The sequence below is a fragment of the Podarcis liolepis genome (genome assembly GCF_965112155.1).
Source record: "Podarcis liolepis genome assembly, chromosome: 7".
NCBI lineage: Eukaryota > Metazoa > Chordata > Lepidosauria > Squamata > Lacertidae > Podarcis > Podarcis liolepis.
In genome coordinates this window covers 5,517,441-5,536,056 of record NC_139561.1, presented here as the reverse complement: position 1 = coordinate 5,536,056, position 18,616 = coordinate 5,517,441, and the positions used below count along the sequence as shown (strand labels likewise).

General features: G+C 46.7%; 1 protein-coding gene and 2 long non-coding RNA genes across 4 annotated transcripts in view; 1 reads left to right on the top strand and 2 right to left on the bottom strand.

Annotated features, from left to right (window-relative positions):
- LOC310712028 overlaps positions 1–18,616 on the top strand; it is a 130,058-nt gene that overhangs the window by 75,886 nt on the left and 35,556 nt on the right. The gene's annotated exons all lie outside the window — the stretch shown is intronic.
- Positions 1,705–4,470, bottom strand: LOC310712000. The gene is made up of 2 exons (XR_014528713.1): positions 4,254–4,470; positions 1,705–3,471 (listed from the first exon to the last, which is right to left on the bottom strand). It is a non-coding gene; the product is annotated as an uncharacterized lncRNA (long non-coding RNA).
- Positions 8,173–17,248, bottom strand: SNRNP27 (small nuclear ribonucleoprotein U4/U6.U5 subunit 27). Of its 2 annotated transcripts, none has more exons than XR_014528678.1 (6): positions 17,089–17,248; positions 15,400–15,520; positions 14,133–14,245; positions 12,165–12,244; positions 10,128–10,728; positions 8,173–9,080 (listed from the first exon to the last, which is right to left on the bottom strand). XR_014528678.1 is itself a non-coding variant. In XM_083514490.1 (6 exons), the coding sequence occupies exons 1-6, from the start codon at positions 17,123–17,125 to the stop codon at positions 8,459–8,461; spliced, it is 471 nt and encodes a 156-aa protein (XP_083370616.1). In that variant the 5' UTR covers positions 17,126–17,248; the 3' UTR covers positions 8,173–8,458. The 2 variants fall into 2 exon arrangements, 1 of the variants encoding a protein (XP_083370616.1); XM_083514490.1 differs by having other exon boundaries at positions 8,173–8,513; positions 10,664–10,728.

The window sequence follows — 18,616 nt, the reverse complement described above, 5'->3', positions numbered from 1 at the left end:
GCCCGAGGTTTCCCGCCTCTGGTTGGCTCGCCGAGCCGAAATGGCCGCCCCTAATTCAGATCTAGTGTCTAATTGGACAAGCCTTAGCGGCACGTCCCATTCGACGGTGCTATAGCCGCGCCTTTCCTTTGCACGGGCGCCCCATTGGTCAGGGCTACCAAAATGACGTTTTACGCTAACTCCCGTAGGCCCAATCCAGGCTGCTCTGCCTTCTAACCCCGTTCGAGCCTTCCTTTTTGATTGGTCAGTGGTGCCCATGGCCCCCTCCCCTTCGCTTATTGTGTTGACTTCTAGCGTTCCGCCCCGCCCACTAGCCACGCGTCTTTGCCATTATTTCTTGGCCAATCAGTTTGGGGGAAGGAGGTGGAGGGGGCTCTAGGAGGCCCAGGCCTAGTTAGCTCTGCTGGCTAGGGCAGAGGAAGGCCTAAAGCCTAGGCTTGGTGCAAGGAGGAGGCGGCGAGCGTGGCAGGCACTGCGAGGAGAAGGCGGCGGCGGCATTTGTGTTCAAAACAAGGCAGTCTCTGTCCCTGCAGGCTTGCAATCTGTTTATTTTGATTGAGAGAGAGACGGAAAACGCAGGAGGAAAACAAAAACTCAGTCACTATTTTCTTGTCTCGACTGACAAGCTGGCCCAGTTCAGGGAGCACCAGGAGGAGGTGCCTGATGGAGCGGAGCCTCCTGCAAAGCTGGTGGAATGAGCCTTTTGCTCGCTACCTCTCCCGCTGGGACAGCCTGATGGAATTGCTGCCACCAGGTGACAGTTGAGGGGGGAGAAGGCCTGGCGGAGCTCCCCCTTCCACCACATAGCCCTTTGCCCCGTAAAAAGAAAAGGCAGCCACGTTGAGCACCCAAGACATCAGTTACAGTGGTGCCTCGCAAGACGAAATTAATTCGTTCCGCAAGTTTTTTCTTCTTGCGAGTTTTTCGTCTTGCGAAGCACGGTTTCCCATAAGGAATGCACTGAAAATCAATCAATACGTTTCTATGGAGACCGTCCGGGGACAGAGGGGAAGCGCCGCACGCCTTCCCCTCTGTCCCCGGACCTGTTTAAAGCAAGGGGCGGCGGGGAGAAGATTGCTTCTCCCCGTTGCCTGCCCCGCAATCTCCGGGGACAGAGGGCGCACGCCTTCCCCTCTGTCCCCAGACCTGTTTTAAAGCAAGGTAATGGGCAGCGGGGAGAATTGCTTCTCCCCATTGCCACCCCTTGGTTCAAAAGGGGTCCGGGGAGAGAGGGGAAGGCGCGCGCGCCTTCCCCTCTGTCCCCGGAGATTGCGGGGCTGGCAACGGGGAGAAGCGATCTTCTCCCCGCCGCCCCTTGCTTCAAAAGAGGTCCGGGGACAGCGGGGAAGGCGCGCTGCGCTTCCCCGCTATCCCCAGAGCTTGCGGGGCAAGCTTCGTTTTGTGAAGCAAGCCCATAGGGAAATGCGTCTTGCGAAGCGGCTAATAAAACGAAAAACTCCTTCGTCTAGCGAGTTTTTCGTCTTCCGAGGCGTTCGTCTTGCGGGGCACCACTGTATATTAGGGCATTCTACTTTTGCTGGATCGGGTTGGCACCCCATCTAGCCCAGCATCCTGTATTAATATATATATCACCACCTTCTATATCCTCACCTTCTCTCCAAACACTCAAAGCAGCTTACAGATAGAATAGGAAAAGCTAAAAACATAGAAAATAAATCATTTAAAAGTATTTAAACACGAGAATTTATATATATACCAAAATATCTATTAAAAGTATAGACAACAATAGTTACACTAAAAACCAAAACCAAAAAATACCCAGTTCTGTACTTACAGTGGCCAACTGGGTGCCTGTGGTAAACCATGTATGTGAAATCAAGATTGTTTTTAAACATGACATACTCACTTTATTATTATTACTACCATCATCATCGTCATATATCCTTCCTTTCACCAAGACTGGGACTCAAGGTGGCTTACAAAAATTAAAACAAATATAAAATACAAAAGCTAAAGACATATAAAAGCTAATAGTTAAAATTAAACTCCAGCAGAATAAAAACAATATAAAAAAAAAATCCATTACAAATAAAAGCAGCAATGCACTTATCAGACGCCCTTTTCTTAAAGAACAGTCAGTTCACAGGGGCCTGCTGAAATAAAGCAGTCTTCTACCAGTGAAAGTTCCAAAGTCTGGCAGCAGACCTCCATATCCCCACACTGCTTGTGAGGGTGGTGGGACCAAGAGAATGGCCTCCTCTGACAGTCTCAGAGCCCAGCAAGTTTGTATGGAAGACAGACATTCATACAGGGAACAACTGTTCTGTGCATGTTCAAAGCACATGGAATCATGCATGCAAATACTATCCTCAGATCAGGAAGAGGGTGCAATGGGCGCGTAACAGGGCAGGTTTATGCACGCTCCACTAATGCGCGCAATAACCTGGAAAGCAACCTCAGCACAAATCAAGGGTTGCCTGCATAAGCATTTGCCATTTTACTGCCCATTCACTCAGTTTTGAGGTCCTTTTGGAGCTCTTCACAATCTTTTTTTTTTTTAAAAAAAAATCACTCTGAACATTTTGGTGTCATCAGCAAACTTGGCCACCACAATTCTCACCCTCATCTCTCACCCTTCATGAACAAGTTAAAAAGCACAGGTCCCAAAAATGATCCAGGAAGGATGTAAGATGAAGTGGCAGCCTCTACAAAAAAACAGTTATAACCTCAAAACTACCTGGGGGTACAACACTTCAGCCTTCCAGGAAATTCTGTAAGTGACCTTAAGGTAACCCAAAATAGAACAAAGGAACTTCAATCAAAGACCACATGAAACTGCTGGAACGGGTAGGGAGTTCAGTATTATCACTTGGACTGAATTCAGGCAAAGCATTTTCTTAAACTTTACAGGCAACATGTGCGACTGTGCATGCGCACATTGTTTTTGGACCCAGAAAGGGCATAAGGGGGGTGGGGGCTTATGCACACAATGACCCAGAATGCAACCCCCACGTAAATCAGGGGTTGCCTGTACTGATGCCAGGGTGCCTGTGTCATGACCAACAACCATTATGTGAATGAGAATTTACCTTTTCCCTCAACCCCACTGCTTACAACTCCCATCACATCACCTTATGTAGCCTGCAACACAGTGTATTGCATGCATCTGAAGAAGTAGACCGTAGTGCACAAAAACCTATACCATAGTAAATGTATCTCAAGAGTCTCTGGTGTTTTCGCTGTAAGGTAGGAGGGATGGGGAACCTGTCTTAGGCACATCACGCAGCCTCATTCCCTTCCTGGGCCTACATGCCAGAGGCAAAAGTTAGTGGAGCAAAAAGTGTACAGTGCACATTAGTACAATAGACTAGCTACTGCACACCCAGTATCCTCTGCGCAGGCAAACAAGCAAGATTGGGCTTGAAGGATACATTCCCTTTAGAGTCCAACGCAAGGCTGGCAAGGGGCGTGGCATGAGGACCACCAGATAGAGAAGCTGCATTCTTTCACCTCTGGTGGACCTGTCCAAAAGTGAAGGCCTTCTGGGAAATGATCTATAATGAGTTTAAAAAGGTATTTAGGTATACCTTTCCCAGAAACCAGAGGCCTTCCTCCTGGGCATTGTCGGCCAGAAAGTGTTAAAGAAGGATAGAACTTTTTTTATGTATGCAACTACAGCAGCAAGAATTCTCATCGCAAAATATTGGAAGACACAAGATCTACCCACACTGGAAGAGTGGCAGACGCAATTGATGGACTATATGGAACTGGCTGAAATGACTGGCAGAATCCGAGATTTGGGAGAAGAAATAATGGAAGAGGACTGGAAAAAATTTAAGGATTATTTACAAAAATATCATAAGTTGTATGAATGTTAAAAACTGCACGATTTGGAAACTTTAGCTTCAGCGATTAGATTTGGTTAAACCGGAAAATAAGTTATAAGTAAGAAAAGGTTGAAATTTAAAGTAATACTATGGTTGATTTAAAGTATAAGTAACTGATAAAAAGTATTTTAAATTTAAAAGTATAATATTTGAAAGGTACAAATTAAGACATGAAATAAGGTAATAATTTGCTGACATTTTTATTGTAAAGAACGCATGGTGGGGGAGACGCGAGGAAGTCCGGTTGGTTATGGAAAAATGTGTTTGAAAATTGGATTATTTTTTCTTCTTTTTCTTCTTTGTTTCTTTTTGTTTTTTCTATTTATGGCTTTTATATTTTTGACTGTGTATTTGAAAATGTAATAAAAATATTTATAAAAAAAAAGAGAAGCTGCATTTCACGACTCTGCCCTATGATTTGAGGTTCCCCATAGCTACCCTAAGAAGCAAACCTTTGAGGACAGTCTCTAAGAGGGCCAGAGAATCTCTGTATGTAGGAGACAAAAAGTAAGGAACTTAATACACTACTAAGAAAACTATGGACTACATTTGAGCTTGTTTAACCACCGAGCCTAGGGATTGCCGATCAGAAGGTCGGCGGTTCGAATCCCCGCGACGGGGTGAGCTCCCGTTGCTCGGTCCCTGCTCCTGCGAACCTAGCAGTTCGAAAGCACACCAAGTGCAAGTAGATAAATAGGTACCGCGCCGGTGGGAAGGTAAAGGGTGTTTCCGTGTGTTGCTCTGGTTCGCCAGAAGCGGCTTAGTCATGCTGGCCACATGACCCGGAAGCTGTACACCGGCTCCCTCGGCCAATAAAGCGAGATGAGTGCCGCAACCCCAGAGTCGGTCACGACTGGATCTAATGGTCAGGGGTCCCTTTACCTTTACCTGCATCAAGTATGACAACTGCATAATCCAAAGATTGCCAGAATTTAGTTACTGAACACAGAATTCAAAAACTGCTCACCAATGCCTAATGTGTCATTACAGAGTCACAGGAGTGCCAACTTCGCCCCGCAATCTTGAGTGCCCAGGGCCGTGGCACTGAAAAATGTGGGTGCCTGGCCCCTTCATAGGGAATTTTGTGGGTGCTTGGGCACCCAGGGCCCCAGGGAGTTGGCACCTATGCAGAGTCATGTCCCTGCTTTGTTTTTGAAATTGAAAGCAGTAGATGTAGCTTATTAACAATTAATTCTGCCTGTTTGTTTTTCTATAAAATGTCTCAGTTTTTACTTGCTCACTCTAGAAGCAGTCTCTAACATTTATTAACAGGTGCCAAATCAGATGTTACTCTAATCCTACCCAAACATTTTAGACAAATCAGAGTGTCTTGCAGGGTCCCCCTTTGCTTTAAACACTGTTTGCAATGAGAAATGTGTTAGGTGGGATGGATGGGGTTGTAGGTGGCTGAGAGAATACACTTCGAAGGAGACACAACACCACATCTCCCACAGCATGATCATATGGGTGCTTACTCCAGAAGTCATTCCCATTGTACCAGGGAGTTTACATGAACATAAGCATCAGATTTTAATTCCAGTGCTACAAATGTTGACCTCATTTTGATATTAGATTCTTGCTGGAGGCTTGTCATTATTTACTTTGGATTGATGCAGAAATCTTTATTTATATGACCTCACCAATTGGGAAGTGGGAGAAGATTTGAGATGCCCAGCTGAAACAGAAGCAACTCAAAGCAGCCTTTATATCTACCAATTGCTCAAGTAGTTTTAAATCAAACTGCAGTCCAGAGCTGCCTCATAATTAAATTTCATTTCCAGAGAGAGGTGTGTGTGTGTGTGTGTGTGTGTGTGTGTGTGTGTACGTGTACGCACACATTTTGGCTCCCTGCACTGTTTGTTTTGTCTTCATATTATTCTGTCAGATAATCTTACGCAAGCTACACCCACTTGGAACTGTGTGCTAGCAACATCCTGTTCACTTTAGAACTCTGTATGTACTTGTGTGTGGGAGGAATAAATCCCATTGCCATTCTAGGTCAAAGGAAGTTGAGCATGAGATTTTAATTTGGGCTGCACCTATCAAATTAGTTGTGCAGCAGCAAAGCTGCTGGAACCATTTATGCAGCCCAATCCCTAATCTCAGTGTTAAGTAATTCAGTGGGTCCTATACCAAATTAAGTATGCAAACGTTTGCAGCCTTAAAGGGTACATTCTAGCTATCAGTATGGAGTGTCCTATGTCCTGGTAGTACCCTCTATGGTCAAGACCATCCCAAGATGGGAAACCGCCCCCCCATGTTGCACAATTCATTAGGAACGCGCAACTCCTGTTCATTTTGTCACAAAGTGAGTGATTTATGTCAGCTATGTGTGCTGCCTGTACCCCAATAAAACAAAATTATCTTGTTTCATTTTGCTTGAGAGTCAGAGAATTATAAAATGGTAGAGTTGGAAGGAACTGCAAGGATCACCTGGACTAACCTCCTGCGATACAGGAATCTTTTGCTAAATGCTGGACCAACTGAGCTACTCTGGCTCTGCCAGTAGGCATGACAGCATCTCATCAGCAACACCAACTTCTGGTGATGATGTACACATAATAATAATAATAATAATAATAATAATAATAATAATAATAATTTATTATTTATACCCCGCCCATTTGGCTGGGCTTCCCCAGCCACTCTGAGTGGCTTCCAAAAGAATATTAAAATACTATAATACATCAAACATTAAAAGCTTCCCGAAACAGGGCTGCCTTCAGATGTCTTCTAAAAGCCTGGTAGTTGTTGTTCTCTTTGACATCTGGTGGGAGGGTGTTCCACAGGGAATGCGCCACTACCAAGAAGGCCCTCTGCCTGGTTCCCTGTAACTTGGCTTCTCGCAATGAGGGAACTGCCAGAAGGCCCTCGGTACATTGAGTGTACTCCAAAACAGAAGGTGTAGGTACCACAAGAGGGGCAAACAAGTACTCTGTGCTTCATGTGAAGTGTACTCTGATGCCACTGGAGACAAGGGAAAGCATCCAACACAACTAGCAAGTTACTGTGGATGTTAGCTTCTACTCTGAGCTGCTTTTAAGGGATGGCATCATGGAGGCTGGGGTCAATGACTATTTGCTATGCCAGCTAATGGAACCTCCATGCCAACGAGACTCCAAGAAAGGGGCAGCCAGAACTATCGTGTTCTGCATGTGGTCTTCTCCCAGACATATAAGCAGAAACCGGATACTGGACTAGACAGACCTTTGGTTGGACCCAGCAGGGCAACTGTTATGGCTTGATATTTGTGATCAGTGCCTCCAACCAGCACCCAAATACAGTGGTGCCCCGCAAGACAAATGCCTCGCAAGACGGAAAACCCGCTAGACGAAAGAGTTTTCCCTTTTGGAGGTGCTTCGCAAAACGAATCTCCTATGGGCTTGTTTCGCAAGACGACAATGTCTTGCGAGTTCCTGCGGGGTTTTTTTCCTTTCCTCCCCCCTTTTTCTAAGCCGCTAAGCCGCTTATCAGCTGATCCGATCAGCAGATAAGCCGCTAAAAGCCGCTAATAGTGCTAATCCGCTAATCCTTCAGTGGGCTTGCTTTGCAAGACGAAAAAACCGCTAGACGAAGAGAATCACAGAACGGATTCTTTTCGTCTTGCGAGGCACCACTGTACCAGTAATTGTTATCTTGATACTACATCTCAGAGTTATGATGAAGGTTGTGTGTATTTCACACAGGGCAATAAACAAACCTACCCCAACATTCTGTACTAAAGAAATGGCACGGATTAGCATGTAAAATTCTGCACATTTACTGCAGAAGAGACACTAAATGTCCATTTCTCCCATAAAACTATTGGAAGAAGTTAGGATACCACACAAGCTAATGGGAAAAGTCCACTGGAGCTGCGTTACCATGTTCATATGTTGGTTAGAGGCACCCAAGAACAGCGGCAAGGCCCACTGTTGGCCAGAAGCAAGACAATGAAGGGGGAGAACCAGGGGGGTTGAAATTTAGACTTTCTCTAAATGAGAGGTAGCAGAGATGGTGGTGGTTGAACACTTGTCCCGAGAAGAGTCCCCGACCCACCAAAGTATTTCTTGGGGTTCAAATCCCTACTGAGTCATGAAACTCACTAGGGGACCTTGGACCAGTCACATACTCTCAGCCTAACCTACTTCACAGTGTTGTTGTGAGGATAAAAAGAGGACGAGGGAGAGCCATGTATACCACCTTGAGCTTCTTGGAGGAAAGGTGGGGTAGAAATAATGAAATAAACTTATCTCAAGAACCTCATTAAGACAAAAGAAAATCGTTTTTCATGCTAGCTTTTAAGAAGGGGCTTCCTATTTGAAGTGCTCTCAAGAAGAAAACACAGATTTTTCTTTTTTAATTTAAGTGGCAATATTTTAAAACAGAAACCTACAAAAAATAAAAACACAGCAACACAAAAGAAAGTCATTTTGTACAAACATGTCATTTGAGGAAAACATGTTACCGTCTCTTCCTATGAGACAATGTCACTTCCATGGACTCTCCACAAATGAGATCCCCATTCTGTGTGGGAAGAAGCTGAAATCCGCTTAACCGCAGGTGTTGCTGGTAAGACAATTAAGGGACTAGAGAGTGAGGTTGTCTTTCACATGTAACAAGTGCAGGTGTCAAGCAATAAAATCCAGAGGTCTGTTGAATCCACCTTTTCTGTTCATGTATTGCCTGCAATGAGAAAAGGCAAACCTTAGCAGTGAACTTTCTTGCTGACCCCTAAAAGTTCTGAACACCCACCCCATCTTCCTGATTTTTTTCTTGGCATTGCCCATCCATTGCCCAGAATGCCTTTGCCAGCTGTAAGTGCTGGAATAATTTTAGAAAAAAATAATCTCAGTATGTTATTTTTTATATTCTGAATCACAATTCTGTGTTTGTGTGCTAATTAGAATTCATATAAAAAAGCACACTTGACTTCGAAGCATCTTTATTGGTACTGTTTTTACTTTCTAACTTAGAAATTAATGGTAGCAAAATCCATGAAGTCATTCTCTGTGTGTGGTCCATATGCAATTAAAACAGCACAGCACAACACACACTTACGAGCAGAGATGTCAGTAGGCTTGGGGAAACTCCAGAGTTTAAAGAAATACAAAAAAACATTTTGGAAGAACAATCCTATGTAGGGGATAATGACCCAAAAACAGCCTCTGGGGCCAAAGCATGCTTACTGCTCACAAAATAACTGGAGGGTGTCGGGGAGGATGGAATACCCTGGGGAAAGGGATTGTAAAACTGGTACAGTGGTGCCTCGCAAGACGAAATTAATTCGTTCCGCAAGTCTCTTCGTCTTGCGAGTTTTTCGTCTTGCGATGCACGGTTTCCCATAGGAATGCATTGAAAATCAATTAATGCGTTCCTAGGGAAACCGCCTTCAGACCAGGTCCGGGGACAGTCTGTCCCCGACCTCTTCTGAAGGCTGGGGGGGGGACAAGGGCTTTTCTTCCCACCCCCAGCATTTTAAAAAACCCCGGGACAGCGGAGGACTTCTCCGCTGTCCGGGGCGATCTTAAAATGCTGGCGGGCGGCATTTTAAAATCGCCCCGGGACAGCGGAGGACTTCTCCGCTGTCCGGGGCGATTTAAAAGCCCCTGGGAAGGCAGGCAGGGGGGACAAAGACTTTTGCCCCCCGCCCGCCTTCAGAAGAGGTCCAGGACCTCTTTTGAAGGCGGGCAGGGGGCGAAAGTCTCCCCCCCCCCCGCCTGCCTTCAAAAGCCGTCGGCGACAGCGGAGAAAGGCGCTGCCTTTCTCCGCTCTCCCGGGAAGGCAGGCAGGGGGGAGCAAAGACTTTCGCCCCCCGCCGGCCTTCAGAAGAGGTCCAGGACCTCTTCTGAAGGCCGGCGGGGGGCGAAAGTCTCCCCCCCCCGCCTGCCTTCAAAAGCCGTCGGCGACAGCGGAGAAAGGTGCTGCCTTTCTCCGCTCTCCCGGGAAGGCAGGCAGGGGGGCGAAAGTCTTTGCTCCCCCCGCCTGCCTTCAAAAGCCGTCCGCGATAGCAGGAAGCGCTTCCCTGCTATGCCGGACTGCTTTTAAAATGCTGGCGGTGGGGAGCAAAGCCTTTCGGCCCCCGCCGGCCTTCCTGGACCTCTTCTGAAGGCCGGAGGGGGGGAAAGGCTTTGCTCCCCACCACCAGCATTTAAAACAGGTCCCCGGAGATTTCCCTATGGGCTTTCGTCTTGCAAAGCAAGCCCATAGGGAAATTCGTCTTGCGAAGCGCCTCCAAAACAGAAAACCCTTTCGTCTTGCGGGTTTTCCGTCTTGCGAGGCATTCGTCTTGCGGGGTACCACTGTATCCTGAAAAGAAGCACTCCACACTGTAAACCTTTGTTGCAGATACCATTTGTAAGGCTAGTAACTCTTACAGATCCTCTATTTCAATTAGCAAGAACCTCACATGGCAGCAAACTAATTCTACATTATGCAAGGTAATCCTGAAAGGGTGGGAGGCACAGGAAGTCAATTGTGACAGTTTTTTGCTCCTGCAATGGAAAATCATGGTTGCTCTACTGCCACAATTAGGAACTTGTTTATCCACAAGACAGCTCAACATAACAAGTCTGAGAAACCCCAGGATATACTGATTTTCTGAACCAAGTGAAATACTTAGGGTAATCATTTCAGGATTTTCCACAAATAGGACTCTGCTTTTGTTTTTCTATTTAAAAAATGGGGGTTCTGAAGCAATGACAAAATCTCTTCTTCCAAGTATTCCTGTGAACATAGTGACATCAAGCCAATAAGTGCTTTCCCCGCCCAAGACAAACATGACCTTAGAGCTTCCGCACTCATGGCCAGTTGGGTCCTAACTGAACAATGCCAACCTGTACTTCCTCTTCTGTGATACGTTGATAGCATAGGCATTTACAGAGCCATCCACTTTCTTGCCCTACAAAACACAAACAGAAATACAAAGTCATCTTCACACAACGTAAGGTGCAGGGAAGCCTGACCAGGGGAAGAGGACAATGACTTGGAGCCTGCAGTGCTCCTCTGTTCTTGTAAGGGAGGGGGTGATTTTCAGCAACCCCGTCCCCAACTCCATCAGCATTCCCTAGGCCATATCCTAGACATCCCCACAACCCTGAGTAGATTTTCATGGGGCTGCAGAAGGAAGTGTGAAAGCCCATTTCTGGGAGGAAAGTGAGAATAAAAGCCAATGGAACTTTGGATGAATGGTAAGACATGAACAAAAGCCAATCATATCTTGCTCTTTACTCTTTTTTGCAGTTGCTTTTGGGAAATATGTCGAGGCAGAGTTCCTACACACAATGCCAATGTAATGCTTCCATGAGTTGTTTCCAAGCTACCTGGAAGTTCCTGGGAACTTGTACAACGTGTTTCAAGTCTGGAAGCCCCTTGTAGTGTAGAAGATTTGGGAACATGTTCCAGGGGCTGAGTATCAGTGGCGGGTAGGACCACCTCATAGTTCCCACAACACACACACTCTCACTCTCTCCATCATTTACATGTGCTCTCTCTGCCACAATTTTTTTCTTTTTTTTTGGGGGGGGGGAAGGAAGCCTCATAATGAAGCCAGTAGGAGGCTTCTTCAAGCTAAACTGCTGTACTGGGTGGGCAAGGAGAAGAGGCTGCAGGCCAGATGGGGGGAGGCCCCTTGGGCTGGAGGTTCTTCACTCCTGTCCTAGAATCTAGTGCAAAGGCCCAAGGCCAGGCCTACTGGAGCTCAACCTTGCCTTCTGTGGATGGACAAACTATAGAACAAGCCTGAATCCTCCGCAGTAGCTGAGCAAGCTGCCTTTCTGTCATTTCTGTTCCGCCATTAAGAACACCAAAAGACCATTTGGAGTCACCATTTCTAAATGACTGGCGAGGAAAACTCAGGACCATGGTCTGATTAAGTGAGGAAGATCTGAACTTGCCAGAAATGGCTTTCTGTTTAACCTACCATGTGCTACAAAAGGAGATGTTGCTATTATAAAATAATAATAAACAACTTCATTCAAGATTTGCCAAGGTAATCCAAGCCCTGTGCTCTGCAAAAGGTTACACATGCTGAATAAAAACAGCTTCGCTTCGTATTTCATGAGAGAGGCAAGCAGCTGCAGAGAGTACGAAAGCCAGATTGCCCCCAATCACACAGAATCTTCTGAAGTCTCACTAGTGCTGCTCAAACACATTCAAGCACCACTCTATAAAAAACTTGCAGTGTTAGAAACCTGCCCCCCTTTTTAGCAAAAAGGAAGGGATTCTCAGGAAGTTGAATTCTGCATCCACTACCACATGGTGTGGATTTTCTGTCCCAGTGCAGAGAGTGGTTCACATCTCACTCTTAGGAATTCTGGGCACTAAGAAGACACTCACCTTTGTCGTGTCAAATGATGCAAATCCCATCATTTTCATCATTTCAATTTCTTCTTCTGTCTTACCCTCCAGGTCTTCCTCTGAAAAAGAAGCCAAGGAGATAAAGGAGATAAACAAGGAGATAAAATGAAAGAGAGTTAAAGATAAATAATGCCACAGAACCATCCTCAAACAGCATATTTCTAGGATTCTGACTATTACAATGGTGAAACACCCTGACTTGGCCTTGCTAGGAATAAATAAAAGATATTATATTTAAGACATTTCCTGGCAGCCGTCTGGATATAGACTGCATTCTTATGGAGAAGTGATTGTTTGTTAACTATGCAAAACTGGCATGATAGGGTTTGGAAGATTGTGCTCATAAAGAAACTAACACAACACTGCAGAGTAGTCAGAGGTGACTATTTCCAGAGATAAATTTTATAGCTTGGTCTTCCTTCGTTTCTTTCATTAATTCCTCACCAGAAGAACCCAGACCATACTCTGTTCACTTTTCTTTAAGGGGAGTTACCCTGAATTTTATTTCAATATTCTGGATTTTATTTGTTTGAATATCATGTCACTGAATCTCACCAAGGTTTTTGCTAACTTTGCAAGTCTGCTGTTGTAATTTATCTTTTCTATTTGGCATTTATATACCATATTTTTCGCCCTACAGGACACACTTTTCCCCCTCCAAAAATGAAGGGAAAATGTGTGTGCATCCTATGGGGTGAATGCAGTCTTTCGCTGAAACCTGGAGAGCGAGAGGCGTCGATGCGCACCGACCCCTCTCGCTCTCCAGGCTTCAGGAAGCTATCCGCAAGCCTTGTGCGCCCGGCGGGAGTTCCCGCAGGCTCGCAAGGCTTGCGGGCAGCAGCCTGCAGCGCCCTTCGGAGGACGCCCCGTGCTTCGCGCAGGTGTCCGCAAGCCTTGCGCGCCCGGGGAAACTCCCCCCGGGCGCGCAAGGCTTGCGGGCGGCAGCCTGTTCTGGGGGCTGGGGGGGGAAATAAATTTTTTTTATTCCTTCCCCCCCCAAAAAATGAGGTGCGTCCTATGGGCCAGTGCGCCCTATAGGGCGAAAAATACAGTATATATATTCTTTCTAACATGTGTAATAAGGACACAGTTCACCTATGTATCTCCTTCCACCCCAACATGATTTTTGGAATGTTTTGATTGTTTCATATCAGTTTGTTTTGTCTGCTGTGTTCTGCCACTTTTGATTTTATACTATCAATGTGTTTTGTATTTTTATTCTTTGGTTGGTAAACAATTCTGAAAGTACAGTGGTACCTCGGGTTAAGTACTTAATTTGTTCTGGAGGCCCGTACTTAACCTGAAATTGTTCTTAACCTGAAGCACCACTTTAGCTACTGGGGCCTCCTGCTGCTACCGCCAGAGCACGATTTCTGTTCCTATCCTGAAGCAAAGTTCTTAACCTGAAGCGCTATTTCTAGGTTAGCGGAGTCTGTAACCTGAAGCATATGTAAACCGAGGTACCACTGTATTTCTATTGAAGAGGGTGTCAGCCATCCAAAACAAAAGGCTAATCCTTCCAACTCTTCAAAAAGAGCCACACCTCAAGGACGTAAAATTTTCGACGTAAAATGTTGTCGAACAAGTGTTTAGAAAAACACAACATCCTATCAACAACTGTGGATTTTTTTGGTGTGTGAAGAGATGATATACTTGAGAAACAAAGGTGCCTTTATTGGCACAACAAAGGATTATATGGACCCTCAGACTCAGTGCAACACATGAGCTACAGGCTCTCAATAACAGAGGCAGGATATGTCTTCACCAACAGAACCAGAAACACATCAAGTCAAATAAACCTTGCCCAAAAGGCAAGATCCTTCTCACATTAGCAAACTACCCCTCCCCTATAAATCTGACCACAAACTAGAATGCCAAAGTTAATAAGGTGCATCATGACACACAATTCTCCAGCATGGCTAGCAACACCACGAGCTGTTTCATTACCTGTGATCTGACGCTCTTTGCCTTTAGCATCTTTGGCCTCTTTCTTCTCATCATCTCGCCTTTCTTTCTGCCGGGAAGGGGAAGAAGAGCTGGATCTATGCCGTCGTGGAGATCTAGAGAGTCAAACCAGAGCAGGTTGCACTTGAATGGCAAGGGAAAGGTGTGCTTGCTGGATTACGCAACACACAAAAGAAGAAGCACCAGCACACTTGCTGATTTTTTTGTGAAAACACAGAACAAAACCATCACAAAATCCCACACTTGGCTTTGTGGGCGACACCATGTCTGTGAGCAAAGAACTGCCAAGACCTGCAATGCTCTGTCCACCTCAGTCAAGGAAGTGTACGGCTTCCTCTGCCAGGCAGCCACAAAGAGGGAGAGAGGTGGAAGTGTGCGTTGCTGCCACCACAGCTACCTCCTTTAGAAAGGTGATTCATAGAGATCTTGTCAGGATGAAACCAGGCAAGCTCTGCCTTGTCAACACCTGTAACCAAGGAGAGGCTGCAGGAGGAAAGATGGAAGGAAAGGCTGGGTCTTTAAAGCAGAGTACAAAGAAACACCCATGCCTGCTCCTCCTTTCTCCTACCATTTATTAAACAACGGTATAGATATGGTAGTCTATTGCAGGAGAAGGGTTCAGAACAACAGAAAGGTGCTATGGAAGAATATTCTCTACAAAGCAAATGGAGGGGAGTTGCAGGTCTACAGAGAAAGGAGGACCCTGTGACCATCAGCTCACTCTGAATGCAGAAAAAGCTTGTGTTTAGCTACACTCACATCAAGGGACAGATCTTTCTCTTCCTCACTCAAACAGGATATTTCAGCTGCCTAGAAACCATCTGTTCAACCTTAAAAACAAATCCTTTCTCATTGTTAAACATCCCAGCAAAGCCACTGCTAAAGGTGGGATAGAAAGGAGCTAATATGGTTAGAGCTATCATGAGAAGGGACAGAAACAGCTGAACTGCCAGGACCAGATGCTGGCCCTATTCTTTTAAGAGAAAACACTAAGAGGGCCTCCATACATCCTTTAAAATTCCCTTAGGTAGAGAAGTTAACTGGGTCATAATTTCCTGCAATTCGGGGGGGGGGGGAGTTGTTTTTTTTTAAAAAAGGCAAACTACCCGCTCATCTTTTCCAATATTTGCTAATGGCAAGAGCTAGTAGCCCGCTCTGCCTCACACACCCATTGCCTACAACGAGAACAGTGTTTACAGAACAAGTTCGCCAGAAACTTTAGAGCTACTATCTGATGATACCTCCTCACCTGGATCGTCGCCTGTGTGGGGAACGGGAACGGCTTCTCCGCCTGTCTCTCTCCCGAGACCTTGATCGCTCCCGTCTTCTCCTCTCCCTCTCACGTGAGGTGGATCTGGAACGCCGACGTTCTTAAAATACAGAGCAAGCAACTTTAGTTGCATATCTGAATTTCATTTCTAAAGTACAGCTTTCCTCCTACAGAAACATACTATATACACCGACTGGCTTCAACAAACCAGTGTATTTTTCAGTCTCAGTCCTGCATCTTAAATGTTTGCTCCATTCTGTATCCTGCAACCTCCTTCCTTCCAAAGAGGTAAGGGCAACATAAGGCGGGTCCCATTGTGTCTTCAGAAGCTGTGCTTGATTTACAGGGGGCACTTAGTGAAATCCACTAGCTCCACACCTATACATCTCTGAGTTCTAGCCAAGTTAAAACACACTCCAAGAGCATGCTGTGCACACTGCCTTCCACAGCAAAACATGTTTGCTCCGGTCGCTTTTTACATACTGATAGATATGGTGCTTAAAAAAAATTCTCATAAGCATGAAATAGGCATCTGCCTTCAAGGTGCATCTAATCTAAAATCTGTTGGGGGCGGGGGAGCCAGAGTGAGAACTTAACAAAAGCCCTTCAGTTGGATCAGACCAAAAGCCTGTCTAGTCCAGCATCCTCTTTTCTTACACCAGCCAAAGGCCCAAAGCTGGAATGTTAATCTAGCCACCAACAGGCTCATCCTGCATGAGTTTATCCAGGCCTCTTAAAAAAAAAAAGGTTAATGGAGATAAATGTAACTTCTCTAAGTAAGAGCCAGTGTCTGTGCAGTGGTTAGGGTGCTGGACCTTAGGGAGCAGGCCAGGTAATAAATCAAATTATTAGGCCAGCAGAGCCCAGGTTTATATATCCTGTCAGATACAGAACACATGAGAATGAATTTGGGCCAGTTATAATCTCTCAGCCTAACCTACCTCAGAGTTGTTGTGAGGATAAGAATGGAGGGTGTTAGTGGTGGTAGAGAACCACGGACACCACCTCCTTTACGTATTGCACAAAATGTATATGCTGCTTGACTGTAAGGAGCCACAAAGCAGAAAACATTGATATCTTACTGGTTCCACACAGTACCTGTTCTGCATCTACAGCAGGGCCACTTCCACAAAGTGGTTGAGAGAGAGCTATTCCTTTCTTTTTTATTGCGTTCCTAGCCCACCGTTCCTCCCAAGGAGGCCAGCATGGTTCTCTCCCTCCCTATTTTATCCTCACAGCAGCCTTGTGAAGTGGGTTGGGCTGAGATGCAGCGACAGGCCCAAAGGCCTCCAGTGAGCGTCATGGGCGAGTTGGGCGGCTGAATTTGAACCCTGCCTGCCTCGCAGCTCCTCAGCACCTCACTCGCCCCACCACCCTGCGAGAGGGACGCGCCCCTCGGGGACTCAGTTCGGCCTCGATCCGCGGGGATCTCTGCCTCCCAGGCCCAGAGAGACGAGGCCTGCCTTGGGCTTCCCACCTCCCTCCCTCTGCCCCGCGGCGTGTGGTGCCAAGGCACCGGCCTGCAGCTGCTTCCTTCTTTCCCTTCAAGCCAAGGTTTCGCCCGGGCAGCTGGGAAGGAGGACGAGGCCTCCCGGAAGGGCGGCGAAGAGGAGCAGCAGGACCCCAGGACCCCAAGGGGGAGGCCGGGCGGCTGCCGAGACTACGCACCCCTCCGCGGAGGAGACCGCGAGCGACTCCGGCCCATCTTCCCTCCCGACGCGGAGCTCGCCTTCTCCCTCTTCCCCGCAGCCTCCGCAGCGGAACTTCCGGCGGGACGGTCCGTCTCCTCTTGAGCTCCGGCTGGGAACACGCCGGCAGGAGGCTTGGGTTCCGCGCCGGGGATTGGCCCCCCGGATCCTGCTGGCCAATCGGCGGGAGGGGGCGGGGAGAGGAAGGGCCGCTGCCCCGTTGAGAGCCTCTCCTCCAATCCTCCCTCCCTCAGAACACGGCTCGGAATGGCAGGGAGAGACTGCAAGAGATCAGTTCCAAGGGGGGCAGGGAATGGAGGAGCTGCCTGGGACAGAGTGAGGCCGGGTGGGTTGCCGAGCTGAGTCTGGTTTCCAGGATGAAGCGAGAGAAGGCAGGACTGGCCGCTTGGAGAATTGACCCCCTTGGACCACTGTTACCGGGAAAATCCGAGGGCTCCCTTGGACAAAAACAAAGACACCAACCAGGATAACGTGGAGCAAAACAGCAGCCTGTAGGCTTGGCCTTTATTGAACTGTTGTAACAGGGTGTTCCCCTCACTTGCAGGAGAGAGGAAAGACCCAGAAAGATGGTCTGCAAGACCTTATAAAGACTTTTGAAATTCCCCTCCTCTAGGTCAAGCCCACCCCCAGAAACATCATGCATACATTACAGAAAGGAGGGGTTGAGGGAGGAGTTGTGGTGGTAACCTGAGTGTCCTGTCACCTGGCTTTCCCCCTCCCCATGAGTCACTTCCAGGAGACAAAGGGGAGTTGGCAGTTTCCTGCCCCCAGATCATTGTCCTTTGTTTCAGTCCATGCTGAATCCACTCCCATATGCAAGTTCTTTGTGATCTTGATTATCATCTGTCTGGGATCCTCAGGGTTGGCATAGCAGCTGGGCAGGGCTCCTGTGGATGTGCTGGGATGGTGAAGGGATTATGGCTGACCAGAACCAAGCCACCCCCCTTTGATAGTCCTTGTCATATGGAGTAAAATAAAAGTGGAACAGTGCAAATAGATGTATGGTTGATTTTTCTATGAATTTATAACAGAAATGTGGCGTATGTAATGTGTGAGTGTGTGTGTAGTTTGTACAAACAGAATGATTGGGGTGGGGGGGTTCCTGCTACACCACCCTCCCCTTCCCATTGGCAGAGCCTAAGGGACACCAGATAAAGTGGAGGAACATTTAGGGACTCCAGCCTGATACTCACCTGAGAAGGGTGAAGCTTGTTTTGACTCCCAGGCTTGGTGTGACCCATGGAAAGCACAGAGCCGGGACTGGACTTGGCTCAGAAAGAGCATGAGATGAGGTTTGAAACTGGAGAAATCTCTTCAGTTCAAAGACTTAGGGGCCTCAATAAATAAATGAAAAAAGCTTATTTGGACGAGCAAAGGATTTTTATTATACTAATTTAGTCTCCCCACCCTGATACATAGTGGAACAAAGAAAAAAATTAAAAATTTGTGATCGGCTATGGTCACCTCTAATCAGGTGTTAGGTGGTA